General features: G+C 58.2%; 9 protein-coding genes across 9 annotated transcripts; 3 read left to right on the top strand and 6 right to left on the bottom strand.

Moving 5' to 3' along the window:
* Positions 1–92: 92 nt before the first annotated feature.
* On the bottom strand, positions 93–1,268 carry PSEUBRA_000246 (uncharacterized protein; the record flags this gene model as incomplete). The annotated part of the gene is made up of 1 exon (XM_059464343.1): positions 93–1,268. One exon carries the CDS (start codon positions 1,266–1,268, stop codon positions 93–95), a length of 1,176 nt encoding a protein of 391 aa, XP_059321041.1.
* Positions 1,269–4,372: 3,104 nt separating this feature from the next.
* Positions 4,373–5,344, bottom strand: PSEUBRA_000245 (uncharacterized protein; the record flags this gene model as incomplete). Its single annotated transcript, XM_016435835.1, has 1 exon — positions 4,373–5,344. The coding sequence occupies one exon, from the start codon at positions 5,342–5,344 to the stop codon at positions 4,373–4,375; it is 972 nt and encodes a 323-aa protein (XP_016294843.1).
* Positions 5,345–7,640: 2,296 nt separating this feature from the next.
* PSEUBRA_000244 (P-type ATPase, A domain protein) lies at positions 7,641–10,856 on the top strand (the record flags this gene model as incomplete). Its single annotated transcript, XM_016435849.1, has 1 exon — positions 7,641–10,856. One exon carries the CDS (start codon positions 7,641–7,643, stop codon positions 10,854–10,856), a length of 3,216 nt encoding a protein of 1,071 aa, XP_016294842.1.
* Positions 10,857–10,995: 139 nt separating this feature from the next.
* PSEUBRA_000243 (SGF29 tudor-like domain protein) lies at positions 10,996–11,925 on the bottom strand (the record flags this gene model as incomplete). The annotated part of the gene is made up of 1 exon (XM_016435831.1): positions 10,996–11,925. The coding sequence occupies one exon, from the start codon at positions 11,923–11,925 to the stop codon at positions 10,996–10,998; it is 930 nt and encodes a 309-aa protein (XP_016294841.1).
* A 465-nt stretch (positions 11,926–12,390) lies between these two features.
* Positions 12,391–14,820, top strand: PSEUBRA_000242 (uncharacterized protein; the record flags this gene model as incomplete). Its single annotated transcript, XM_016435862.2, has 1 exon — positions 12,391–14,820. One exon carries the CDS (start codon positions 12,391–12,393, stop codon positions 14,818–14,820), a length of 2,430 nt encoding a protein of 809 aa, XP_016294840.2.
* Positions 14,821–14,946: 126 nt separating this feature from the next.
* PSEUBRA_000241 (Transcriptional regulator PAI 2-type) lies at positions 14,947–15,732 on the bottom strand (the record flags this gene model as incomplete). The annotated part of the gene is made up of 1 exon (XM_016435832.1): positions 14,947–15,732. One exon carries the CDS (start codon positions 15,730–15,732, stop codon positions 14,947–14,949), a length of 786 nt encoding a protein of 261 aa, XP_016294839.1.
* An 829-nt stretch (positions 15,733–16,561) lies between these two features.
* On the bottom strand, positions 16,562–17,860 carry PSEUBRA_000240 (Major intrinsic protein; the record flags this gene model as incomplete). Its single annotated transcript, XM_016435836.1, has 1 exon — positions 16,562–17,860. The coding sequence occupies one exon, from the start codon at positions 17,858–17,860 to the stop codon at positions 16,562–16,564; it is 1,299 nt and encodes a 432-aa protein (XP_016294838.1).
* Positions 17,861–19,489: 1,629 nt separating this feature from the next.
* On the bottom strand, positions 19,490–22,096 carry PSEUBRA_000239 (uncharacterized protein; the record flags this gene model as incomplete). Its single annotated transcript, XM_016435830.1, has 1 exon — positions 19,490–22,096. One exon carries the CDS (start codon positions 22,094–22,096, stop codon positions 19,490–19,492), a length of 2,607 nt encoding a protein of 868 aa, XP_016294837.1.
* Positions 22,097–23,834: 1,738 nt separating this feature from the next.
* On the top strand, positions 23,835–25,548 carry PSEUBRA_000238 (Major facilitator superfamily; the record flags this gene model as incomplete). The annotated part of the gene is made up of 2 exons (XM_016435853.2): positions 23,835–25,259; positions 25,330–25,548. 2 exons carry the CDS (start codon positions 23,835–23,837, stop codon positions 25,546–25,548), a joined length of 1,644 nt encoding a protein of 547 aa, XP_016294836.2.
* Between the last annotated feature and the right edge of the window lie 522 nt (positions 25,549–26,070).

The raw sequence follows: 26,070 nt of genomic DNA, 5'->3' as shown, positions 1-26,070 counted from the left end.
GGGGGGGGGGGGGGGGGGGTGAATCGTCGGAAGCTGTTGCAAGAAGCTCTGTACTGCGAGTGTATGCACAGAATGCTTCAGGTGTAGCGCGATCAAGGGGGGAAGGATGTCTCGAGGGAGGTTCTTCCGGGTGAGCTGTGGGGCGGAGCGAAGATGTCGGCTGCACCTGTACCTGTGCGGTTGACCCGTCGTTTGGCGCGGATGATCTTGAACCTCAGACTGAGTGCTAGTGACTGGGCGGATTTGCGGAAGGAGTGTTGGCTCGCAGCCGCAGCGGTGTCCTTGCGGTCGACCGTCGTGGTGGTCACGAGAGTGCGCGGTGAACCGACGTCCTTGTTCGTCAAACGCGTCTCCTTTGGCGAGACGCAGAAGCGGGAATCGGCGGGCTCAGCGACGGGTGACGACACCACTTCGCCTGAGACCAGTCGAGGAAGAGGCGCACGAGCTGCTTTTCTGCGCAAAGACCGGGGCGCCTTCTTGCTGCTGCTGTCTGCGCTCAGACCAGCGGGGAAGTAGCTCGGTGCGGTGGGGTCGGTCCACGTCGCCGCTGCTGCTGTGCCTGGCGTAAGGGGCTCGAGCTGTCGAGTGGCGCCGGCGAGTGGTGTCAGGAAGTCTGCTTCTTCGACGCTCGACCAGCTGCTGGACGGCCTGGCGGACCTGGGCAGCGGCGAAGTATCGGCGTTCGTCAGACGGTAGTTGCCAAAGACCGAGGCTGAGGCGGGCAGGGGCGCCAGGCGTAGAGGACCGAGTGCGCAGTCGGACGAAATGCCAGTGTTGGCTGTGCTGGACCTTCGCTTGGACAGCAGAGAAGAGTGGGTGTGCGAGTCGTGGGAGAAACGAGAGGTGGCGGTCGTGGAACTACACGAAGGCGCGTTGAGTTCTGGACTAGGATAGCTGCGTCCTGTCGCCAGAGATGAGTGCGACGCGTTGCTCTGCCTCGTATCAGCCGAGCTGTTCCTTCGAGACTGGAAATGATTCTGCTCCGGCGGCGAGTATGGTTCGTAAAGAAGTGAGGCGTCGTCCTCTCCGAACGGCGAGCGGCCTTGCTCGGACATGGCGAGCTCTCGCATTCTTCGATCGAGGTCGACGATGCCTGTGAAGCCGTCGCTCCAGTCGTCAAGCTGAGAATTGGATTGGGACGCCTTGCGACTCTTGGAGGAGCTGGATCGACGGCACGAAGAGGCGCTTGAGTCGGTGTGCTCGTGCGAGCTGGAAGCGACGGATCGACTGCGACGGCCAAGACCAGATGCAGAAAGGAGCGAAGGCATGATGATCGAGAGCCACGGAGCAACGATGCCGACGAGAGGAGAGTGGAGCCTGGAGCTGGTAGCAGAGAATCTGGCGAGGCTGGGTCGCTACAGTGCCTTCGAGCTTGGGTGGTGTCGAGCCGGATGGGGTCCTCGAGGCCGGTGAAGGAGGAACAGGGTGTGCCTTGGTCCGCTCGCGTCCAGGACCCTTTTTATCCCTTCGTCGAACAGACGAGCTCAGTTGGAGCAGGCGTAGAGACGTTGCACAAACGCGGTGGCGGCGGCGTTCTATATCCTGCTAAGCAGCTTCGTGGACGGAGCGCTGCAGTCTCGTCTACGTCGGATGCTGCGCCAAACGAGAGAGCCTTGATGCGAAGATCACTGCGGGGTTAAGCGGAAAACCGGCGGAATGTCGAACTTGTTTGTCACCGTTCGATGCCAAGCCAAACCATTCGGCGAACCAAGAAAACGGTTGCTTCTCGGAGCGGCGGCTTCTGGAGGGATTGCGACTTGATTGTCAAATACGCCGTGGCTGGTCGTGCAGATGCATACGTCATGCAGACGATCCGATAGTAGCGCTTGTTCTTGCAGCACGTGTAGCGATGCGACACGATCTGCAGTCTTTTTCGGGAGCAAGCGAGCGGGGATGCGTGACGGTTGCAACGACGACGACGGCGACTTGGAAGATGATGGTCCGAAAACAACGTGGGCCAGCAGCACTCGGATGGAAGGTGTATGTTGTCGCGGGAGCCAGTTTGGTTGTGAGGGCGTTTGAAGCAGGAGGCCGCGACCCGCGACCTGTCGACGTAATTCGGCGAGCTACCTTGGGGCTTGCAGTGGCGGGGCGGCTTCTTGACAGTTGGACAGCGGCGCGCTTAGCCAGCCGAGGGAGCGGAGGGACAGAAGCGAAGCTGTCAAGCCACCTAAAGCTCAGTTCGCTCGGCAGACCGGACCCTGGCGAGGGGAGAGAGGCGAGAGGCAGCAGGGCTGAGCCGAGCGGGTTGCTGTGGAGAATGCAGCTGGGACGCCGAGTCAGCCAAAAGTCGAGGCTGAGAGAGACTGCCACCGACAAACCCGAAGAGAGTCGTAGCTCACAGGCTTGGCTCGCCAGAACCCAGTCAGCACTGAGGCAAATGCGTCAGCTGCTTTGATAATCGAGTCGATGTGACTGGCGCCAGCGAGAGCAGAAGGGGGTTCGGATGCACCGAAGCGTGTGTTCTGCGCGGACCAGTGGCTTGGGTCCGAGTGGCGGCTAGGGACCGAGATGAAGCAGAGAGAGGCGCTTGTGGACAGTCGAAGCTCGAGCTGACCGGCTGCCTGGCCGTCGGCGACGCCGCCAAGAGTTGGTTGCCTCGAAATCCTGCTGAGCCGGGACCTGGCCCGAAAAACCAAACGCCGTCGAGAGCAAAGTGCGCTTCGATTGGACGGTCGGTCGAGCACCCGCTGGCTCATGACTGAGCGGGAAGCCGAGCGAACTAATGCGCAGCAGTCCACGCTGGTCCTCGACACGGTCGCCGTGAAGTACGGAAGCAGAGCTTGAGCTTGCAGATGCGTAGTCGATGCACTCAGCAGACCATGACTCCGCACGAGAGTGAGAGAGCGCTCTTGTCGACCGATGGGAAGAGAAGGGCCGGTCTGATTGTGGTCGTAAGACAAGCCTGACCTGTCTGTTGTGAGTCGCTTTGTCTTCTCAAAGCTGATGTTGAGGCTCAAACAAGAGAGCTGAAGGCTTGCATACACAATTGTTTGCGCAGTGTTTGCGCACTGTTGGACTTCGAGGCTAGCAGCGTCGGAACTGCGGTACGCTTTCGTTAGCCCCTTCTCACATTCACGATCCAAAAAGGCGTGCATGACAGGCGGCAAAAAGTGTGGAGGAGGTGGGGAGCGCCAAAGTCAAGGGTGCAGGTCAGCTGCTCTTTCAAGCTATGACACACCGAACAGACTGTCCTTGCTTGAGAGAGCGACCTCGCGATCCGTCCAAGCTGATCAAATCGACTTGCCCCGCCCACCCGCATCAGTTGTGATAAGCAATCGAGGTCTGAGCTTAACAGCACCACGCGTGAAGCCTCGACAGCTCGCTGCAGTCCATTGCCGCATGGTCTTTGTTTGTTCAGCACCCCAACCCAATCACAATGGGCGAGCATCGCATTCACGTTCTGCTTGTAGCACGCTCAAGCTGAGCTACAGAAGCTTTGCTGAGCACCTGATATGCCGACAAGGCAGGCTCTGGTCGATGGCCGATTCAGCGGCAACAGCGGCAAAGACGGCAGAGGGCCGAACCCAGCTGACTGGTGCTGATCTGCTGTCGAGTTTTGGCGCTGGCACAAAGGGCTATGCTGCGATCATGAATGCAGCAAGGTCGATCTGTTGCAAGGGTCAAAGCGCCTCGTGGCGGGTGAATGTGATAATGCGTCATCTCGACGACCGTAGCCGCTCCAACTCCGCCTTTTCGAGCATGGCAAAGAGAGCGTCCTGAGCTAAAAAGGGATTCTCGCGATCTGAGCTGGGACCGAAGCGAGCCGAGATCGGACGATGAGGCATCGGATGATCCTTCTTGGCGCGTTCGGTCCGGGCTTCCGCTTGCTGACTACGGCCTTGCTGTTTTCGGCAGCCGCAGATCGGGTCAGCTTTTTCCCATGGAACGCCACTTCACTAATGCAAAGCCATGCATCCGCGGCGCGGCGGCCCATTCCCAGCACTGCTTAGACCGAGTCGATACCGACACGGGTCTGCATGAGCCGGCTCGACAGCCGCACAAAGTGGCGTGCATCGGCATACGGGTGAACTCGTTCGACGCCACAAAAGCGGCTCTCCCAGCGCAGGGCCAAGGAAGCCAAGACGGGGCAGGCGCCGCTCCGTGTGGCTCTCACGCTCCAACCCTTGTCGGCTAAAATCCGAAAAATATCACCGACGACGCGTCGCCCCATCGCAGCGGCTCGCTTAAGCCGTGACTCAACCCATCGTTCAATTTCCCGAAGGAACTTCTGAGACACGCTTCGTAGCAGGTGAAAGCTGTCTGGAAGAGAGCAGGTGACTGGGTATATTGAATGGACGATAGTGATACAGATGAAGCAGACTAATGTTACAGATGACAGATTGCAAATGCATGCGAAAGAGACGAAAGATCAAGCAGGTTGGGAGAGGCTTCGTTCGTTGAGCAGGGCGCTGCGGCTGCTGCTCGACATTTGGCCGGGAAGAGTGTGAAGGCCAGCGCCATTCGAGGCTTGGCTGCCCTCAGCGACGGTCCAGTGACGACGACGGTGGTAGCTGGGCCCCTGCAGGTGCGTGAGAGTGGGCGAGGAAGGAGCGCTCGAGCGAGGGGAGACCTCGGTCTGGTGAACCGACGGCAAAGGTTGCGGCGTTGGACTGGAGCGTCGCGAAGTGGAGAGCTGGTAGGCAGAAGGAGTGCTGCCATACCTGGAGTCGTCCTCGTCTTCTTCGTCGTCACTGCTGTCGTCGCTGTCGAGGATGGCTTCCTCGTCGCGAAGAATAGAGCCTTCCACCTGAAGACCACGAGTGGACGAAGAGGCGCGAGAACCGCCAGCACGGCCCATAGAGCCCGCTTGAGCGTAGCTTGAGAGACCTGAGAAGGCGTTGACAGCGAGACCGAACGAAGGAGCGTGCTGTCCGCCAGCCTCGCTACCCCGGGAGGAAGGTCGCGAAGAGGGTCGCGAAGAACCGGTGCGAGACGAAAGAGTGCTTCGTCGACTTGTGAGGTGCGGTGAAGCGGCACGACCAATGTGAAGCTGGTTGTCCGGGTATGTGGACTCGCCGGACATCATCTCCCAATTGTGACGCACAAAGTTGGGATCGTGGAGCTCCTTGTCGCCACGCAGAAGTACGGGGCTGTTGGCGGGGAAGTCCTCGTGATCGTGTGAGTGATGGTGACCAAATGTGTCGACGCTGGAGGAGCGCGACGAGTTGTACGAAGCTTTCAAGTCGTCGTTGGAGAGACGGTGTTGGGAGAGCTTGGGGGAGGTCAAGGCGCCATCGCAAGTAACGGTCGAAGACGCTTGAATCCTTGTTCGATCGCTCTTGCGCCTAAGCAATCGCCCCTTGGCGCGGAGAGCGCCTAAAGGGTTCTGGTCGAGCTTCATGCCGGCGAGACTGAAGTCACGCGGCTGTAAGAGATGGAGCAACGTGGTGAAAAGAAGCAGGAGTGGGGGAATCTTGAAGACTTGCTGAGCTAGGCGCGACCTATTGTCTGCGCGCTGTCTACTGAGAAGAAGCGGGGTAAGAAGGATGGGCGCGTATGGTGCGAGGGGGGACGAAGATTGATGTGGGGGCGTATGATAGAAGGGAAGGAGACGGTCCAATATATGTATATGCAAGAAGGATCCTACGGCCACATGGAACAAAGAAGGTGGTGACTGAGCCAAAGCAGAAGCAAGCATTGATCCTTTTGCATGAGCGCATGAGCGGAACCTCAAACAGAGTCATCAGGCACGAGTCAGAGAGACATACGGGAGGCGGAAGGGAGGACCCCCGACCGGAGTTAGACAAGCGGTGTCTTCGGCGCTTGCTCGGGACAGATTGCCGCGAAGGCATTGTTGTACCGCTCGCCTCTCTGAGCTCAGCCAATGAATCTCTGAGCCGACGATCGACTGGACCCTGCTGCCGAGTTTGTCACGCCTAATGACGGCTCATCTTAATTGTTCTTCTTTATCAAAGGCTCGCTGACGCGACACGCCGCCGGTGACGCAGCAGTCGAGTCCAAGTGAAAAATTGGAAAACAATTTATTTTAACCGTCTTGTTCTGCCGCCAAGTCCCTCCACTGACACAGCCAAGAAGAGAGCCAAGACTCGCAGGAAATAGGCAGAACTTTTTCCTCTTAGTTTCTTGTGAGCCAGTTCAGGCAGATCAACAGTTCCAGGTTCTACCGCGGTCGACTATCGCCCTTACCCACCTGCAGACGAAAGCGAATCCATTGCAGCGGCAGTGCAGACAGTGCACACAGTGTCGAACAGACTTGCCGCGGCTATGCGATGCAGTCTGCCGGTGACAGGCTCAGATTGCTCATGCGGAAAGGCAAAGAGAAGGCCCTGTCCCGACAATTTCGCCTCATGGGCGAGCGCTCTTTGAAAATATTTGTTCTTCGCTCTCTATCTTTGAATCAGGCACCGGGTTCGATTCTTGACCCCGCAACTCTCACGCGCTGCCGCTGTCTTGTTCGCATTACTGGCTGCACTTTGTTCGACCTACTCTTCTTGATCACTGAGACCAATCTCGGCAGGGCGGGCCGGACCGGTGATGCTGGCAAGCGCCGTTAGCTATTGATACCATGACTCACAGCGATCAATCGACTCTTTGTTCAGGCCATCGCCATGATCGTCGTGGTCATCGTGCGCGTCGTGGTCATTGTCTGAACAAAGACGTGGCCTCATCGGCTGCACAAGTCGGTCGCGCTTCGGACGAGGGTCGGGATGCAGGGCCCAACTTGAATGCGGCTCAGTGCAGCGAGCATTTGGGTGACGCTGAAGGATGGAGTGCAAAGTTTTTTCTCGGTCGTCGGAACAACAAATGTCGCGCGACGGAAGCGCTCGACAAAGTCGAGTGGCATGTCACGCAGCTTTACGCTTTGCCGAGTTGCGGGTGTACCGACACCGAGACCCTACTTCTTTGCTGGCATATCTGTCGAATTCGACCTGAAAGAGTTCAGCCGTCACATCAACGAGACGAGACCGCTCTTCCAAGACAAGCGACGTCTGCGCTGCGATTTGGCGACCTGGCGAGCTTCCACATGCGATCGTTGTCGACGTCGGTGCTTTCCTGCGTCGGTCGCGATCATTGTTGAAATATGCCGACACACTCGAATCGTCAGATCAAGCATTGTTGTTCCAGACCACCGGTCATGCGACAGCGGTACTCGAACTGAGTGGACGGCGTCACACGAGCAAGGCGGCTAGTTGACCGGCAAGCTCGAGTCTCGTTCCTGAAAAGGTCAATCTACTCAAGATGAGACACTCTCGGAGCGCCTGATCCAGCCAAGGAGGCAGGTGTCGGTCTAGATCTTGCCGCTCCTGCCCTGCATCCAGTCAAGCGGCGCTTGAATTTAGAGTTCGACCCGAGAATTTGCAGCGCCGACGCTTCGGGATATTCAGCATATGTTAGGCCAATGAGCCGAACATCTGACCATTTTTGCACTGCCTTCGGCTTGTTGGATCTGTGGAATGGCATTGCAAGCCGGGAGATCGGTCCGATGCGACCAAGTAGCAACTCGCGACCTTAATCAGATCTCTTATGCACGTCCACTGAACTGCGACTCAAGACACAGCCGAAACTTTTTGGCTCGGCCCGGCGCAGGGCTCAGTCAGTCGAGTTGTCGCGATACCTTTGCTCCACGCTCGTCAAGGGACGGCGCATTCACCTCTGCCTCTTGGCCTCTTTCCATCATGTCGACGCCAGATCCACTTCTCGACGAGCCTAGGGCGTCGGGCTCAGCATCTCCTAGCATGGGCGCAAAGGTCACCGCGACATTTCAGATCGGTGGCATGACCTGCGGGGCGTGCGTCGAGACCATCGAGAGGATGATTCGCTTACAGCCAGGCATCGACTCCATCTCGGTCGCTCTGCTCGCCGAGAAGGCCACCGTCACCTTTGACGACTCCAAATGGACACCAGCCAAGATCGCTGAAGAGATCGAGGATACTGGCTTCGACGCAACTTTCCTCGACATCATCCGCACCGAGCGACCCGAATCCAGCCTTGGATTCAAACAAGTCTCGTCTGTTCCAGCAGCATCAATACCGCGGCAAGACACCGCTCAACTCAATGTGTACGGCATGACGTGCGCATCGTGCTCCTCCACCATCGAGCGCGAGATCGCCAAGATCGATGGTGTCAAGTCAATATCCGTATCGCTCTCAACAGAAAAGGCCAGGATAGACTACGATGCAAGCAAGCTCGGCATCCGCGACCTGGTCGAACACGTAGAGGACCTCGGCTTTGACGCAGTCGTGAGCGACGAGCGCAACTCGACACAGCTCGCCTCGCTCGGTAGAATCAAAGAAATTGCAGAATGGCGCTCCGCTTTCCTCTTCTCCTTGTCCATGGGCCTGCCCGTCTTCTTCCTGTCCATGATTCTGCCCAAATTCTCCTTCACTCGCAGCATCCTCTGGTGGCAGCCAATACCGGGACTCTATCTCCAAGATCTTGCCTGCTTGGCTTTGACGATCCCCGTGCAATTCGGCATCGGTCTGCGCTTCTATCGCACTTCCTGGAAAGCGATCAAGCACGGCAGCGCTACCATGGACGTCCTCATCGTCATCGGCACCACCGCTTCGTGGGTCTTCAGTGTCTTTTCCATGATCGCAAGGCTATTCTGCGTGGATGAGCCCGCAGACGCGATGTCTCAAGCCGCGTCAATAGCAGCACGGGGAATGGCCATGATGGGAACCATCGTGCCAGGCCAATGCACCAAGCCAGCCACCTTCTTCGACACGACCACCATGCTCTTCACCTTCGTCTCCTTCGGCCGCTTTCTCGAGAACACCGCAAAGGGCAAGACCAGTGAAGCACTCTCACGCCTCATAAGCCTCACACCCACCTCGGCTACTATCTACACTGACGGCGCCGAGGGCAAGATCGAGAAGAAGGTCGCTTCCGAGCTGGTTCAACGCGGAGACTACGTCAAAGTCGTGCCAGGGGAGAGGATCGTCGCCGACGGTGTGATCATTCGCGGCGAATCGACAGTCGACGAATCCATGGTCACCGGCGAGGCTGTTCCGATCCACAAGATTGTCGGCAGCAGCGTCATTGGAGGCACCGTCAACGGGACAGGGAGCTTCGACTTCTTTGTTGAGCGTGCTGGCAAAGACACGAGTCTCGCGCAGATTGTGAAGCTCGTCGACGAGGCGCAGACGTCGAAAGCACCCATTCAAGCCTTTGCCGACCGAGTCGCGGGCTACTTTGTTCCCACCGTGGTGGGCCTTGGAGCGCTGACGTTCATCGCCTGGATGGTCATCGCGCATCTGCTCTCGGGCCACATGCTGCCGTCCATCTTCAACCAACAAGGCGTCACCAAATTCATGGTTTGCCTGAAGCTCTGCATCAGCGTCATTGTTGTTGCGTGCCCATGCGCGCTGGGCCTCTCGACGCCCACAGCAGTGATGGTCGGCACTGGAGTAGGCGCGCAGAACGGCATCCTGATCAAAGGCGGTGGTCCTCTCGAAGCCTCAACCACAATCCGCCGCATGTTGTTCGACAAGACGGGTACGCTTACTGTCGGCAAGCTTACTCTGCGCGAGGTCATTTGGTCGAACAAGGAGCAGAACGGTCTTGACGCCATCGCTGTGGGAGGTCTGTCACGTCGGCAGGTGATTCGCATGATCGGCGCGGCTGAAGCACGCTCAGAGCACCCGCTTGCACGCGCCATCGCTTCATGGGCCGCAAGTCAGCTCAAGTCGAGCTCAGGCGTCGCCATCCAATCGCAGCAGCCTGCCGGCCTCGAGAAGGACGTCTTCACCATCGACGGCGCCAGCATCGAGGAGTTTCAGAGCTTGACGGGCAAAGGCATCGTCTGTCGCGTTCAGCTGGAGGAGACCATGACCGTGCACGAGATTAAGATTGGCACTCCTGATTTCGTCTCGTCTGGCGAGAAGCAGGCACTCGACGACAGCGCTTTTGCCTCTCAGACTCCCGAGCTGCTTATTGAGCAGCAGTCGAAGGGACGTACCGCCGTGCTCGCAACCGTCGATGGCTCCCTCGCGGCCCTTCTCAGCCTGAGTGATGCACTGAAGCCCGAAGCGAAGCAGACACTCGCAGCGCTGCGTCGCATGGGTATACAATGCGGCATGATCACAGGAGACGCTTCCACGACAGCTCGTGCCCTGGCTCGCGAGCTGGGCATGGACGAGGAGATCGATGTTTACGCCGAGATGAGCCCGATCGACAAGCAAGAGCTCATCCTCCAGCTGCGACGAGAATCCGACCTGGTCGACCTCGAGCGTGGCGGTCGCTTCTCACCCTTCCGCGCCAATGGCCAATCCAAGTCAGCCGGCATCGCCATGGTCGGCGATGGCATCAACGACTCTCCTGCCCTCGCCTCGGCCGACCTCGGCATCGCGCTCGGCACGGGCTCTGACGTGGCCATCGAGGCGGCCTCGATCGTGCTGATGCGCTCCAACCTGCTCGACGTGGCGGCATCCATCCATCTTTCGCGCCGCATCTTCCGCCAGATCAAGCTCAATTACATCTGGGCGACCGTTTACAACCTGATTGGCATCCCGCTCGCCATGGGCATCTTCCTGCCATGGGGGCTGAGCCTGCATCCGATGATGGCGGGCGCAGCGATGGCATTCTCCAGCGTCAGTGTGGTGGCGAGCTCCTTGACGCTGAAGTGGTACAAGCGGCCGAAGGAGCTGCAGTCGGAGGCGAGGGAGGATCCGGCGGATGAGGTACAGCTGCAGCAGATGCTGGATCGATCCGATGCAGGGGCGCTGGATAGGGTCGTGGCGAATCTGAGGGATCTTTGGTATCAGATCTTGGGCAAGGTCGAGTCAGCGCTCTCTCATCCTAGCCTCAGGCTGGGCCGCGGCCGCAGTGGAGGAAATGGGCGTGGACCAGGGCAGTCGCAAGGGTACCAGCAGGTCGCTTCTGAAGACCCTTAGGAGGTTACTCAAACTCATGAGAGCAATTGGTTCTCGGCTTCGTCGCAATGCATTCATGTCACACTTCCTGCCGACTGAGATCGCGATCAGGTAGAATTACGACGCGTACAGTACAGAGCCCTCCTTTCGCTGACCCTCCTCACATCCCCGGCCCTTGCACGACGAGCCAAGCAGGCACTTGCCTGATTTCGCCGTTGTCATCATCGAACTCGAGCAGATACTTTGCCTCCAGCAGCTCGGCCTCCTTCTTGATCAACTTTGCCAGGTTCGCATTCCTTGTCAATCCAGGCCCACCAGATTTGACCGTGGCGCCGTAGAAGCAGCTCGTGTCGGGATACATGCCGAGCACGCGCGATCCGGCCGAGTAGTCGGACGCGGGCATGGTCTGCAGGCTGATCGGGAGCGGGATGATGTTCTCCATGCCGACCTTGTAGGTTCCTTCGGGCCCTGGCTCGTCGTCGTCCTGCACGGTGTATTCGTTGGTCGATTTGGCGAACGAGAGGACGGAGGCTTTGAGCCAGTCTGCCTCCTCGGTTTTGCTCGGTAGCACGGCGACCCTGCGGCCGTGGCTGAGCGGGTGTTGTGCGGTGAGCGTCTCCCTCCTTCCCCTATTTGCACCGGTCGCCCCCGCGCCGGAGCCCAAGCTCGACGGTCCGGGTGGGCCCCGCCGCCCAGCCGGCGTAGGCGCCTTACCCTTCGACCCCAGCTCCTTCCGTGGCGTTGAGCTGCGCGAACCCCCACCCCCATCCGCCGAGCTCCGAAGCGCAACCAGAATCCCCAGCTTCTCCTGCGCCGAGTCGATCGCCGCCAATTCGTCCTTTGTTCGGCTCGTAAGGTCGTGACATACATCATCGAGTTTACGTCGTTTGGTGCGGTATTCGTCGGATCGATCGCCCTTTTCGAGCAGAGCGGAGACGTCGACGCGCAAGGTTTCGAAGGTGGAAGCTTTGTCGACTGAAGCGATGCGGATCTTTTCGAGCGTGCGAAGGTTCTGACGGACTGCGTACCAGAGCTGAAGCTCTTCAGAGCCCGTCGCCGAGACGCGATCCTTTCCGCGCCTCAAGGCCATCTTGAGATGCTGTGGCTGTGGGCAGAGTGCAAGCTCGCCAATGTCAAATGAAGGTGACGTCGCCGCTCTCGCCGAACGCGATGTTGGATATGATGGAGGTGTCAAGCCGCGTTGTGTTGTTTAGACCTGCCTCGGCTTTCTCCAGAAGCGGCTGCCCGATCTGCAACAGGGTCCAGATCGGGCTACAAACCTAAAACGCCGTTCAACCTCGCTTGCTTTGGCGTGTGACTTCTTAGAAGTGAAGGCCGCTTGGACCCTGGATCGACTGCAGTCCGTGCTCAGCCCCTGATCATGCTCAGCTTCCAACTCCCATCATCTGCGCTATCATCATCGCCGTCCCGAGGACCACCACTGAGCTCATTCGAAGGTCAAATTCTCGCTCCTGCGATCGACAGAGTACATGTTCTGTCGTGCTTGCTTCGGCCCATACGCTGAGGGCGCTTGGCGGTCAAGCTAGTCGGCAAGATGTCTTTACGGCCCGATGCAGTCTACCGAGTCGACCTTCGGGCGCCAGACCTGGAACCGGAGCAAACCGGCTCACCGCCAAAGGTTGTTCAGATCCGTCTCACAGAGCAAGCACTCCAGCGGCTGGCCAATGCATACTCGAGCTCGTCGAGCATTCGCATCGATGTTGACCCCACGGATCCCGTCCTTGTCATCGGTGACACTCAATTCCCTCTCCATGCTCCTGTGCCAGCAAACAGTGGTCCGTCTGGCAAAGTTGCCGCCAATGTAGTCGCAGCAGGCACCTCGACAGCTCCTCATGAGCTGTACAAGCTCTCAGCAGACGAGTCAACTCTACACCGCATCGGCACCATCAGCACCAAGCTCTCGGTCAAACCCACTCGCGATGTCTCGGCAGTGGCACAGCGTCTCAAGCAGCAGAAGGAGGAAGAGGAACATCGCAAAGAGGAACGTCGCAGAGCGCTGATGCAAGGTGCGTCGCCCAACCTGGCTTCATCCTCATCAGCTAAGCCTGGCATCAACAAGACGCTCGCGAACTCTAGAAGCCTCGGCGGCTCTCCAGCTCTCGGTTCCTCCAGTCTAAATAGATCTAGCAGCTTGAACAAGCTCTCGAGTCGGAGAGAGCCCGATCTCTTACACTCTTCCTTGTCACGAGGCATTAGCTGTGACGCATCGCCAGCAGCCCGTGCAAGCTCGTCTGCAGCGCCCCATCCCAAGCCGCAACTCGCTCGTCCCGAGGACAGCGCGGGTACTCGACGGGGGGAGAGAGCTTTCACCGACTCGCCGAAAGTCAACGCAACGACTCCGTCACCGAGCTCGCATCGTCTGCTCGAACCGAACCACGGGGACAGCGCCAGGCCCAGCCGTATTGCGCACAGACGCTTGAACCTAGACATACCCGAAGAGGACGATCAAATGCACTCAGGAGCGCTTCACCCATCACCAGCCTCCGGCACCTCTGACTCTGCTGCAAAGAAGACTACGAAGCTCACCACACGTCAACGTCTGGCTAAAGCCACCAAGGCTGGCAGTCGTCTCCTTGCAGCGTCGGAACGCAATGCGACCCCCGAGAGACGGACAGCGCCTTCCACTACCACCCAAAATCCGCCTCCCTCCACGTCTGAGGCCCCGGCACAACGTGCAGCGGCTGAAAGCAGCAGCAAAGCCGATTTTGCACAGACTGCTCGCTCGCAGCCTCCGCCTCAGATCAATGTCAAAGCCGAACCATCTTCTGCAGCGTCCTCGATCCAGCATGAAACACCTGTCGAAGACGACAAAGCCGAACCACTTCAACGCAAGAGGCGGCGCACCGAGGACATGGCCTCGACCGACTCCGTGCGCGATCGGAACGAAAGGAGATCTCGGACGTTTTCTGGACAGCAAACGTCACATCGAGACGAAATTGTTGTGCAGCGCAAGGAGGGGGGTCGAGACGGAAGCCACGACCGAACGGAGCCGAAGTCGCCTCGTGACACTCGAGCGTCTCGAAGCATCCCTGTGTCAGCTTCGATGCCATCCATGGCATCTGCGACCTCGCGCCTGCCGCCCGTAGAGGAAGGGGTGAGTCGCAACGCTCGAGATGTTCGCTCAGAGGCCTATCGTGACAGGCGACGAGATCGCTCTTACGACGAGCTTCATCACGAGAAGCACGACTCAGACCGAGCACACGACGACGTAAGGAGAGGTCGACCGGGCAGCGAGCACGCCCGCACCTCGCCACGTGGTCCTGCTCCGCGCTCAGGGTCAGCCGAAGTCGAGCGGCCGATTAGAGGCGTGGGACCCGGAGCAACGCACTGGTCCGAACCGTGGCTCAACGTCCGTTCCAAGGCAGATTGGCACCGGCTGGCGCAACGTTTCCGTAAGATGCAAGAGGAATACGCGCTCTCTCGGCAGCGACTAGATGCGGAGAACGAGCGGCTGGAACGGGAGCTCGAGCTGGCGTCTATGGAAGAGCACATACAGTCAAGTACGCAGCCCGCAGGCGTTCCCGCGGGAGGGAGCCTCTTGTTTTCCCCTCACACGACCACTGGCGGAGACGTACAGATGGACAACGTCGAGGTGACCACAGCCATCAACACCGCGATCAACTCGCGAACGCGCTCCAACAGCAGGAGCAAGCCGGTGGAAGACGGGGACGAATCGCCCGAAGAAGGCGAGATGCGGTCGTCGGACGGTGAAGCGGACGACACTGATGCGACACGCGACGCTGCCATCGGGTCGACGAGGAGCGAGTCTCCAGACAACCTTGCCTGGCGAACGAGCTTGGCTAACACGCATCATCAGCCTACGACAGAGGTTGCAGATCGTCCGCTGGGCTTTGCGGAACTGGCGGACCGCGTCAAGCAGCTCGAGGAGCTGCACGGCAGCTTGAGTCGCATGCATCGCGTGCTGGTCGAGTTCAAGGCGAAGTGTGCGCCTGTCGCAGTGTGAGTCGTCGGCCTCGAACAGCTCGATCCACTCTGCGTTTTTTCTTGTTTCTTCTCGCTCACCACATGCAAAGGTTGCGCACTGCAACGTATCCTTGCGTTCAAAGCCCTTGTCCCATTGCGCCGCGTATCATGAACTCGTCTTCTTCATCGGCCCCAATCTCTCTGTCAGTTCTGCTAACTCGTTCTGACCCACACTTCTCAATCCATCAATCACGCCCTGTCGATCCCCCTCGCCCTTTTCGCGCGACATCTTGCACTTGAACCCAACTTTTGTAACCCTCACTTCAAACCCGACAATCGCCCGTTCGAGCAAGTCGATGTACTTCTCCGGTGCATCTTCGACTTTCCACGTCTCGTTTTTGCCCACCTTATCGACGTAGGATTGTTCGTGTGTGTTGCTGAGATCCCGAATCAACCGGGACAAGCCTTCGCGTGGCAAGGGGTGGATGGAACCGTACACCTGGAGTTCGGAGTAGTTCCACGTGGGGACGGTCTTTGCGGTGGACGGTTTGGTTTCGATATACCACTGGGGGGTGATGTACCCATCATCGTTGTGAGGGTCTGTGAAGACGATGAGGACCTCCTCTGATTCGTGCTGCTCGAAGTAGGCGAGGAGGGCTTTGGCTTGTGGGTTGGCGCGGGCTAGATGGCACCGAAGCAGACCAAGATCTTGGTTGGCAGAGCAATTCCACGTGCCCAAGATGCTGTTGGAGGAAAGACTGGCAGAAGAGGTCTCCTGGATGGTCTGAGGTGGGCTGGAGGGTGGCACGAAGTGGAATGGTAGATGCGAAGCTTGAATGGTCGACTGACCAGCGTGCGGAATGGCGGTGGTGAGAAGTCCGAGTGCGTGCGTGCGCAGGAAGCGCTCCACCGCGCTCCAGTCCGAGACGATCACTTCCGGTCGTAGATACATCCCTGCGCTTGTTGTGTGTGAGTGTGTGTTTGTGTGAGGGGTGATTGTGGTGGCGATCAGAATGCGGGGTGGGCACTTCTTATACGACAAGCTGGACCCTGAGTCACCGACATTTAAGGCTCGGTAGGAGATATCGGACTTTTGTCAACGCCACATGTCCGAAAATCTCGTTTCGGTTCTTGACATGAGCGACAAGGCAACCAAGGCAGGATCGGTGGTCCAGACCTCCTGATGGTACCACGGGTCGACCCTCTCGCGTTCCCCGGGTGTATGAACAGATGCGTCGATTCAGAAGAAGTTTCAACTCTGCTTGCCCTCCTTTGCAGACTTGCTGTGTAGAATGAGAAAGCTCTGCTTTGACCAAGTGAGGTCTGAATCGACGCATCTGTTCACCCACCCGGGGAACGCGAGAGGGTCGACCCGTGGTCCCACAGAAGGGGTTCGTCTGGAGAGTATGCAGCCTGCAAGCGCTCAAATGAAGTCGACGACTGTGCTGCAACTCGTGGCGTGGGCACTTTCCGGACCCAGGTGATGACTTCATTCTACCCCGCATTCCACCACAGCTCACGCTTGACAATGCTCGCATCGGCCCACCTTCGTCGCTTTCGTTCCTCCAGTCGCACACAGACAATCGAGAGAGAAGGGCAAGCAGGTCATGAATTCATGTATGGCAAAAATGAGACCTGGGCTAGCTACATGACGTATCGTGGAATGTGAAAAATGTCATGTAGAGGGGGTATATGTGAAGAGTATCTTGGTAGAAAGCGATGAGGAGGAGGACGAGTTGACGAAGCCTCGACCGCTGAGGATGGTCCCTCTCGAGGGGTCTTTACTTGGGAAGAATCGGACCCTTTCCAGTGTTGTTGCTCGTGGTGTGAGCGAGGGTGCTTCCGGTGCTCACCGGCGAGCCGTGTCCAGGCACACTTTGAGCCATCCTTCCCTCGGCTGCAGTGTTGGCATGACCATCAAAGACAGGCTTGTCCATCATGCCCGCGCGAATCTGCTCTCGCTCCTCAAACACCTCCCTCTGCTCCTGGTCGAACTCGGCCCTCGCCTTTGAGTCGTAGTGCGTCGATGATTCAGGGTTGAGCGCGCTCGGGTTCTCTCCGTGTCGCACCAGGTTCCACACTCGAGTGTGGATGGGCTTGAGACCTGTAACTTCGGTATCGCTGTCCTGGTCCAGCACCACCGAGTTGTACTTGAGCAGTTTGAGGAAGGAAAAGTAGACGACGGAGAGGATGCCGCCGCAGATGGGGGCGATCCAGTAGATCCAGTGGTCAGAGTTGAATTGACGGGCGACGACGGCAGGGCCAAACGAACGAGCAGGGTTCATGCCACATCCTGTCCATACAGCGCCGAACAGATGGGCGGCCATGAGCGTGAGTCCGATTCCGACGGGAGCAAGGTAGGTCGCTCGGTGCTTCTCTACTGCGAGCATGAGCACCGAAAAGACGAGGATGGAGGTGAGGAGCATCTCGATGAGGAAACCCTGGGTGATGTTAATTCCGGGCTGCAGCGTCGTTGTCACGGAACTGACCGAGTTGGTGGGCGTAAGTCCCAGCACGAGACCTGCAGCGGCGATACCTCCCAGAATCTGCGAGAAGAACAGCACCACCGCTCGGCGCGTCGTGAGCACACCCACAAGCCAAAGCGCAATGGTAATGGCAGGATTGAAAAGACCACCCGTGATACGGTAGAACATCCAAGCAGAGACCAACAGCGACATGCCGAACGACAAGGCGATGAACATGATGGTCTCGTTACTCAGCGGGGTAGCCGTGTCCGTCTGAGCGGCGGAGACGGAGAGCTGGGCCGTCTTGGCACCACCCTCGGCGAGGAAGAGGAACATGGTCGTGCCAATGAACTCTCCGAGACCGGCCATGAAATGGGGCTGGAAGCCCGAGAAGGAGGGCTTGCCAAAGTGCTTGCGTCGGTGAGGGTTGGTGTCTTGGCCAAACACATCGTGGTGTTTGCGTCCGTGGAAGGGCATCGACATGGAGAGGCGGCGTCGGCGCGAGTGACGTGCCGTGTCGGTGGAGATGCGACCGCCCGTAGCGGGGACGCCTGCGGCGGTCGAAGAGACCGGAACGGCGTTGGCGTCGACCATGGTCATGTTTGGCTGAGCCATCTTTGAAGTATGAGGTGGGGAAGGTGGATGGTTTCGAGGAGATGGAAGATGTTGCGAACGGCTGGCGTATATGTACCTTCTCAATGCCCATCCATCAGAGGAGGGACCCTCCCAAGGGAAAGGACCTCTCAAGCTACGTGGTTCTGCCAAGCGAAGACACCCTTCGTTCGCCTGGGTTCCCGGTCTGGAACCGTGTCAAGAAGGACAATACGTCACGACCAGCTTTACTTCTATCCTGCGCTTCCCGAAAGAGGTACAAAGCCACGCACAGCCAAGCACAGCACGGCGAGAGTGACGATGCTAAAAACGGGCACGAGGAAGACCCTGTCAGAAGCTTGGCGAGGGGAGAACGGGGCATCATCGGCCCAGTCACTAATCCGCTCCCTCCGCCTTTGTGCAATGGTCTTGCAAAGAAAACAGGCTGATTGAGCTGTGCATGACGCGCAGGAGGGCTGAACGGATGAACGGAACGCCAGAAATAGAGCTGCCTCTGCCGTTCATGCTACGTCCAAGCGAATCGAGACGGGGTCCACGAGCATCGTACTGCGTTCGTTGTCGATGCTCTTTTTCTCTGGTCGGCCAACCTCTCTCCGGGTCAACAGGGGCTACGAGAGAGAGCAAGGTCTAGACAACAGGAGGGGCGGAATCAGGCACGACAAGAACGCGAAGACGTACGGGGTTGGACACTGTCTTCCGTGTCGTCATATCCACGTTTCGCAACATCGGGGGAGCGGAGCAACATCACGTGGGTATCAAGGCAGATGGCCTCGCTTGTGAGCTCGGCCAATTCGCCCGTCACAGCCTAGCAACCGTCGACCGGGGTATGGATCTCGATTGCAAAACGAGACTACTTCCCGCTCGCCGATGTCCACAATGACTCTGCTTGGAGCTTTGGACATGATGAAATGCGAGTCTGCCGTAATCATTACTCCAGTCCATCTAAATCATACCTCAAGCCTGCTGGGAGCTCAATCAAGCGCACATGGCCTTCCATGTCATCTCTCTGGTAAACTTCTGCTTGGCATGGTTGGGCAGACGATGTTCCGAGAGAATGAGCACGTAGGCTCTCGACGGACTCTGAACATAGAGCTTGCGTGTGGACATCGGACAGCCACGACACAGTACTTGATGTCACCGACCTTACTCTTGAGGCCGGCATCAGCCCCCAGAGAGAGTGGGAGGGTTGTGAAGGCGAAGTTGAAAAGTACCTAAAAATGGACGCTCCAGTCGAATTGCGCGCGCTTATGCATCTTTGCCTTGGCGAGGCGTCGACGTCACTCGCGATTTCTCCGTTGTCGTGCAGCAGCTAACTCGCCGAGCACACCCAAAATGTGCCTCGAAAAAAATCACGTCGCGAAATTCGCCGTGGGCCTGTCAAAGAGAGCGTTTGCTGCGGGAAGAGGCTGGTGCCAACTCCGACATACGGTGACGAGGTCGGTCTTCTCAAGACTGCCGAAGGTACGCCTTAGTATTATAAGGGAAGATGGCACGGCCTAGACCCTGATACCGGCACAGCCTCTCGCCAAGGCTCAATCCGAGGCTATCATGCCGTAGTGGGAATGAATCAATCCGTTCGAAGTGTGGTATTTGTTACGTCTTTGCATAGCTACATGGAAGCAGGATTCTCGATCAAGCCGACGTCGAGTTAGCACTCATGCCGCCGTTGGTGGGATCCTGAATGCCCAGCAGACCATAGCTCCACAGCTGGATCGCGTCGCTCTCGGTACCCTCGGGGCTGATCTCGCCCAAGGCCGTCACCGAGAACCTCTCGGTCTCGTTGCTCCACGTCCAGCTCCAGACCTCTGCGAACCTCTCTTCGAACGCACCGTTGATCGCCTGCCACAATCTGCTCTGCGCGTCAACGAGGTCGCTGACCAGCTGGTCATCGTCGCACCAGTCGGGTCGCTCCGTGAGACCGGACTTCTCCACCTCGGTGCGGTTGGCCGACGTATCGCAGGACGCGATGATACGATCGAGACCGGAAGCCATAAAGTTGGTCTGGAAGCCCCACGAGACGGTACCGTGGTAAGCGGTGCGATCGAGCTCCTCGGTCTTGGTCGTGTTGGGATCGTACGCCGGGTTGGCGACTAGCATGCCGACGTTGGTGAGCAAACCACGAGGGTAGGGCTGCAGCGCGGTGATGACCGCTTCGATCAGACCACGTGATGGCTGACGAGCGTACAGCAGGTTGAATGACAGATCCGAGTTCATCACGGGTACGACCGTGCCGTCGTCGAGCAGAGATAGACCGTACACCGTCACGTTGCCGGATGAAGCCTGCGTGTCGTTGGTCGACTCCTGACGCGGCGCAAGGGCGAAATCAGCCTCGCGGCTGAAGGTGACTCCTCCCCACCTGCGCGACATGCCGCTGCTGGTCGAGTTACCGCTGTCCGTCGAGTTGGTGCTGTTGGTGGCCAACGAGGAGGTGTTGAGCGAGCCCTGTCCGTACAGCAGGGACGACGACAGGTTCGCCCGCTGAACGTACCCCTCGAGACGGCTGCGCGCATCTTGAGATGAGATAGCGTATTGGAAGAATTTAGGCGCTTCTGACTCCCACACGGATGCGTAATTTGCCGCCAGGTCGCCCAATTCCGCCCCACTTGCATTGACAGCTGTCGAAGTGAAGTTCGACAGCAATCCTGCTTTCGCCATATCAGAGATGGCGTACAACGCAGCAGGAACGAGGGCAGTTGAGACGTCGTATGGGTAAGTTCCCCAGCCTAGCCCTTGGTTGGAATCCCTCCATGAACCAACGCTGATGTTAGGCTGGATGCGAGCCAAGTTGCGGAAGTCGTTGGAGTCCTGAGCGAAAGCGACAGACGAGTTGAGGACGTACTCAACGTTGGCGTAGACGAGCTCGGCGTAGCTGGTGCCGTTTGCGAGCGTGGCGTTGCGCGAAAGGAATTCTGTGGCCGCATCAGACGCGGTCGGGTTGGACGAAGTGCCGTTAGACGAAGTGGTGTTCGACGAGGTGGCATTGTATCGGAGAAGGTAGTCGGCGAGCTGAGGAAGGAGAACATAGTGAGTGTCCTTCATCTTGTAGTCAAAGACTGGCTCGTTGCCCTTCTCGGGGTGACCCTCGCCGATGTTGACGAACGTGGCGTAGTCGCCGATAGTCTCTTCGTGGCACACCTGGCCCGACGTGATGTTGATGCGCTCAATCACACCACCGAGCACCGACTCGATGGCGAAGGGAGTGAGCGTCTTGTTGTTCATCAACAGGCGCGTCGTGAACATGGTGTCGCGGCCGAAGTAGGTGAGGAAACGCCAGCCACCAGCGGTGAATTTGGACGCGTAGGTGAGGAAGGAGAATTGTTCCTGGGCGTCCGGCTGCATGGAAGCGGTGGTGTCGGGAGCGAAGAGGGTGTCCACGGACAGTGGGGCCAGGGCAGTCTCGTTGACCGTCACGGTGAACGTGACCGAGCCAGGCTGAGCCATGGCTCGAGATGTGTCGTTCGTGTTCACCGCTGGGGTGATGATGTTGACGGTCGGGGGCGTGTAGGTACCATTGTTGGACGGAGTGATGTCAAAGGAAGTGCCGTTGTTGGCCTGAAGAAGCCACTCGAGCGAGTATCGCCCTCGACCCGTCTCCTGACCTTGAGCATCGCGGATGATGCTCTCGTTGAGCCAGGGCTTGCTGAGCCACAAAGTCTGATTGTCGGCTTGGGTGACAGTCCAGTTGAAGATCTCGTTGGTGAGACCGTTGCCTTCGGTGAAGTCTCGGACGGTCCTGATGGAGCCGAGTAGCGTGGTGCCGAGCGTGGCAGACTGCGAGAAGAGCAGCTCGCCTGTGACACCAGCCTGACCATTGTCACCATAGGCACTCTTGAGTCCACTCTCGCCGAGCGTGACTGTCAAGCCTGACGCTGACGTGTTGCCGCCCTCAGTGGCGTTGGTTCCATTCGTGTACGGGAGGAAGAACGCCACAGATCCGGAGTTGCCAGCGGGCAAAGCGACCAGGAAGCGATTCAGTGTGGCTCTAGTTGAGTTGCTAGTCGGGTTCGACGAGCTCGTGTTCGTGAGCAACACTTGGGCGGAAGTGCCGTTAGAGCGCAAGAAGTAGTTGTCGTACGGTCCTGACGTGAGGTTCAGTTGGACATCGATCTGCTCCTCAGGAAAGCGTGTGACCAATGGGTTCGTGCTGTTGGAAGTGTTTCCGGTCTGCTGTTGGCCATTGACCAGAACAGCGGCCACGGAAGCGGCGAGTGCCGTGTGACCAAGAAGTGGCAGCCTCATGTTGAGAATCAATGAGGAGCGCGATGTGATATGGGGATGCTAAGGGCAACCATTCAACGAGCAGGGTGTATATAAAGGATGTCCGGTTTCGAGCCCAAAGGCGGATCGCACTGGGAGCCCCACAGCGGGGAAAGCGAGACAGCATGAAAGCATGAGAGGCCAAGGATCTGATGCTTGTGCCCGTCCCCCACGTTTCTGGGGGCTTCTAGGCGAGCAAACCATGCGGGTGTGGCTACAGGCGAGCTGAAGCCGAGTTCTTGACCAAACTTTTCGTGCTGGTCAAATTGTCAGTGCCGCGTGCGGTACAACGGAAGCTCGGGCTGGCATCGGCTACCATGTCGCTGTGCAACTCGAGACCAAGATGGGGGACAAGCGAGAGGTACAAGGGGGATGTGCCATTGAGCGTGTCTCGGCTGGGACGGTGAATTTCATCATCGAGCGAGCTTGGCGGCGAATTCGGCGAGAAAGGCATTTCGAGGGCCGCTGGCCACGGGGCAAACCTGCTTCATGCCGGCGAGTTGCTTCGTCTACGGGAGGCCGTTCGCTTGACATCCATCAGCATAGGCCGGGGTACGGAAGTCGGAGCCGGGTCGAAGGGGCGCCGAAACATGCCCGCTCTTCACCAAGCGAGGCGAGATTTCGGCTCGGAAGGGAGGTCTCCGTGAATGATGGCCAAAGAGCCGTGCCGGGCTTTGCGCACAGCTGCGCACCACCATGAGATGTATATCACCCCACTCTGCATAAAGCGCACAGTTGAACGGCTATGCAAAACGAGCGGCACGAGACGGGATCAACGTGTGCAAGCGAGAACCACGAGGAATCCATCGACAACATCAGATCCTTTTCGCCTGCTCAACGTCGAGAGGCTGCAATGACTCAGGTCAGCTTTGGCGTCGACAACAGGCTGACCGTTCGCGCTGGTTGCAGGAGGAGAGAAGAGAGGATGAAGGAATGGCGAAGCTCAACGTCTCTCGGGAGAAGATGGCAAGGCCTGAGGCGAGAAGCTACTTTTAAGGATTGTTGTACAGCGCGCCCTAACAGTAACGGATTTATCTGCTGCGACGCCGGGCAGAGTAGGATGATTGCACTGCTTTGCCGCATGATTGACAGCCGCCGGTTACCGGTCTGCCCCGAGCAGGGACTTCCTTGTCACACAACGCACTTGTCGGCATCGAGGCTGACCCCGTCGGAAAGGAAAACAACCCAGAGCATGGCAGAAAAGCGGAGCAAGTCGTGCCGAGCGCAGCAACCACGACACGCCGCATGCCACAAGGATATGTCAAGATGCCGGTGAAGTCTCCGCCCCCGCACGATTGTTTCTGACAGCTGACTCGACGTACCCTTGTCCAGTCTCACGAGTAGGTGGCTTTGCTATCGACGTCGCCTCCACGAACAGAACGGTCTTCTCCTGTCCCGAACAGCTCCGGTCGTGTGTGCTGTGTGCTCCTCCAGCAAGAACGCTTCCTCCGTTCTGTAGCCGCGCTAAGCGACGGTCGATAGGTCACCACTTCATTTCGGCTTGCTCGTCTCGTTATAAAGCCTTCTGTCGAGCAACTACTCAAGCTCAAGGCCTTCCTTCTTTTCTGGCAACTTTGCTTGCTGTGCTCAACCTTCAAGCCCACATACCAGTTCGGCGCCACCCACGACTGACCCACATTCTCCTTAAAGCCTTCTTGTTGCCGACCAGCTGGCCCAGCTAAAACCGACCGACAACATGTCTGCGCAGCAGCGACACCAAATGGGGCGCCAAGCTCCAGCTCGGCTCGTTGCTGCCGAAAGCGTGAGCTCCTTGCAAATGGGCACGATGCGTCGTATCCTGCCAGCATCATCGTCCTCTTCAATCGCAGCATCCAGAATGCCCTCGTCGGTGCCAGTCAAGCCTCACACTGCGCAGCTTCGACCGAGGATGCCAATCGAAGCCAATCCGACCACCACAAGTCTCGAGACCGACAAGGTCAAGACGGAGGCATTATCACCCGTCACGGCGGCAACGACATCTGCCAGCGCAGGTAAGACCTCGACAGGAAACGGCTTCACACCCATGGAACTAGTCGAGGACGAAGCCGAAGCGGACCCGGACCCGGACAGCGAAGTGATGGCACACGAAGGAGGATGGCAAGGGTGGAGAGTGGTCGTGTGCGCAGCCGCATACTTCTTCTTCACGCTGGGCATGGTCTACTCGTTCGGTATCATCTCAGAAGCGCTCGTATCCGCCGGTGCTGCCGATGCAGGGACACTAGGCTGGGTCTCGTCGCTCACCATCGTGCCCATGCCCATCTTCTCGGTTCCCTTTACGAAAGCCGTCTCACGCTTCGGCAATCGCGCTGTCGCTGCTGCCGGTGCTATCTGCGTCTCTGTCGGCTATGCGTGCTTCTCGATCTGTTGGATACCCACGAGTCATCCGAAGCTGCCACTCGGCGAAGGCGTGCACGAAGGCTTGGAGTTGCGGATGGCACGCATGGTGGTGTTTGCCTTCATGGTGGGCGTCGGGTACGGTTTGGTCTTCTTCTCAACAAGTCAGATCGCTGTTGGCTACTTCAAGAGCAAGAGGGGGCTGGTGATCGGCATCGTATATAGCGCAAGCGGCTTCGGTGGAGCTGCTTGCGCAATGCTGTTGAGGGTGCTGGCGAACAAGGTGGGACTTGCATGGTCCGTTCGGATCCTGGGCATCACCTCGGGACTTGTGCTTCTTCCATCAGCATACTGGCTGGTTCCGCATCAAGTCGAACGAAGCAAAAGATGCGTTGAAGCCTTTCGCCTCTCGCTCTTTCTCGATGCGCGCTTCAATCTACTGTTGGTGGCAACGGCGCTCGGTACCTTTCCGCTGTTCGTTCCACCATTCTTGCTGCCAACGTACGCAAAGTCGGCAGGGTTCAGTCCGAATACGGGCGCATGGCTCGTCGCAGGCTACAGTCTGGCTTCGGCCGTTGGACGAGTCGCGTTCGGTATGGTCGCTGATACCAGAGTTGGGCCGGTGACCAGCCTCATGCTTGCGCTGACGCTGGCGAGTGCCAGCATCTTGGCCATCTGGACCGTATCGAACAGCTTAGCGACGCTGGCTTTGGCTATGGTTCTCAACGGAGGCAGTTCTGGCGCTCTGCTATCGCTTCAACCTCCCGTCAATGCTGCTATCTTTGGTGTCCACCAGACGGCGCTAACCATGGTAAGTGCAACACCTTGAAGCTCGATTCTCTCAACCAAGCATGCTGACGAATGCGCTTTTCTCGCTGCAGTCGATGATGATGTGCTCGCGAGCATTCGGCTCGCTTTTAGGTGGACCTCTGGCTGGCTACCTCTTGGACGCATTCGGAGGACCTCGTGCGGGCACCCAAGCTTTCCGACCAGCCTTGCTCGTGATGGGCAGCATCTGCCTCGTCTCTGCGATCAGCGTCGTCTTTCTCCGTTCCAAAGTTGCAAGTCGTCGCAATGTCACCTGGCGAGCTCGTATCTGAGCCCATTCTGAACGCACAGCATGAGCAATCAAGCATGTTAGCAGGTCGAGCATGGCGCAAGTCTGAGCTTTGGTACACTGGATCGTGATCGATCGGGCATGAGCTGAGTACAGCCGATACAGGGCTCGGCGACTTGTTCTGTGCTCTCGTGCCGTGTTAGAATTTAGCGGTGCTGGCTTGGCGTCTAGGCAAAAAAAGGGGGCAGCTGGCTCAGCGCGCGAGTTTTGAAAAGGCACCGCCACTGCCGCTGCTGCGCTGCAAATCCTCAAGTTGACCGTGTGCTCTGCCGGCGAGCTGACAGGCCGTCATAGGGCAGTGCGAACCCTTCCTGCAGGAATGCAGTGCTCATGCAGATTCTCTCGTTCGTGGTTGCCGTCTGTCGTCTTTGTCGAGGTCGACTGTCATCCGAAGCTTGCTTGCATCGACGCTGCCACCACCATCGCAACACTTTGCTATTCCTCTTAAGGCAAGCAAGGGATCCTTCACGCTTTCATCGAAACTCCAACCCCACTCGCCCTTCGT

This window comes from Kalmanozyma brasiliensis (genome assembly GCF_000497045.1).
Source record: "Kalmanozyma brasiliensis GHG001 unplaced genomic scaffold PSEUBRA_SCAF1, whole genome shotgun sequence".
Classification (NCBI taxonomy): Eukaryota; Fungi; Basidiomycota; class Ustilaginomycetes; order Ustilaginales; genus Kalmanozyma; species Kalmanozyma brasiliensis.
This window is presented reverse-complemented; position numbering and strand designations above follow the sequence as displayed.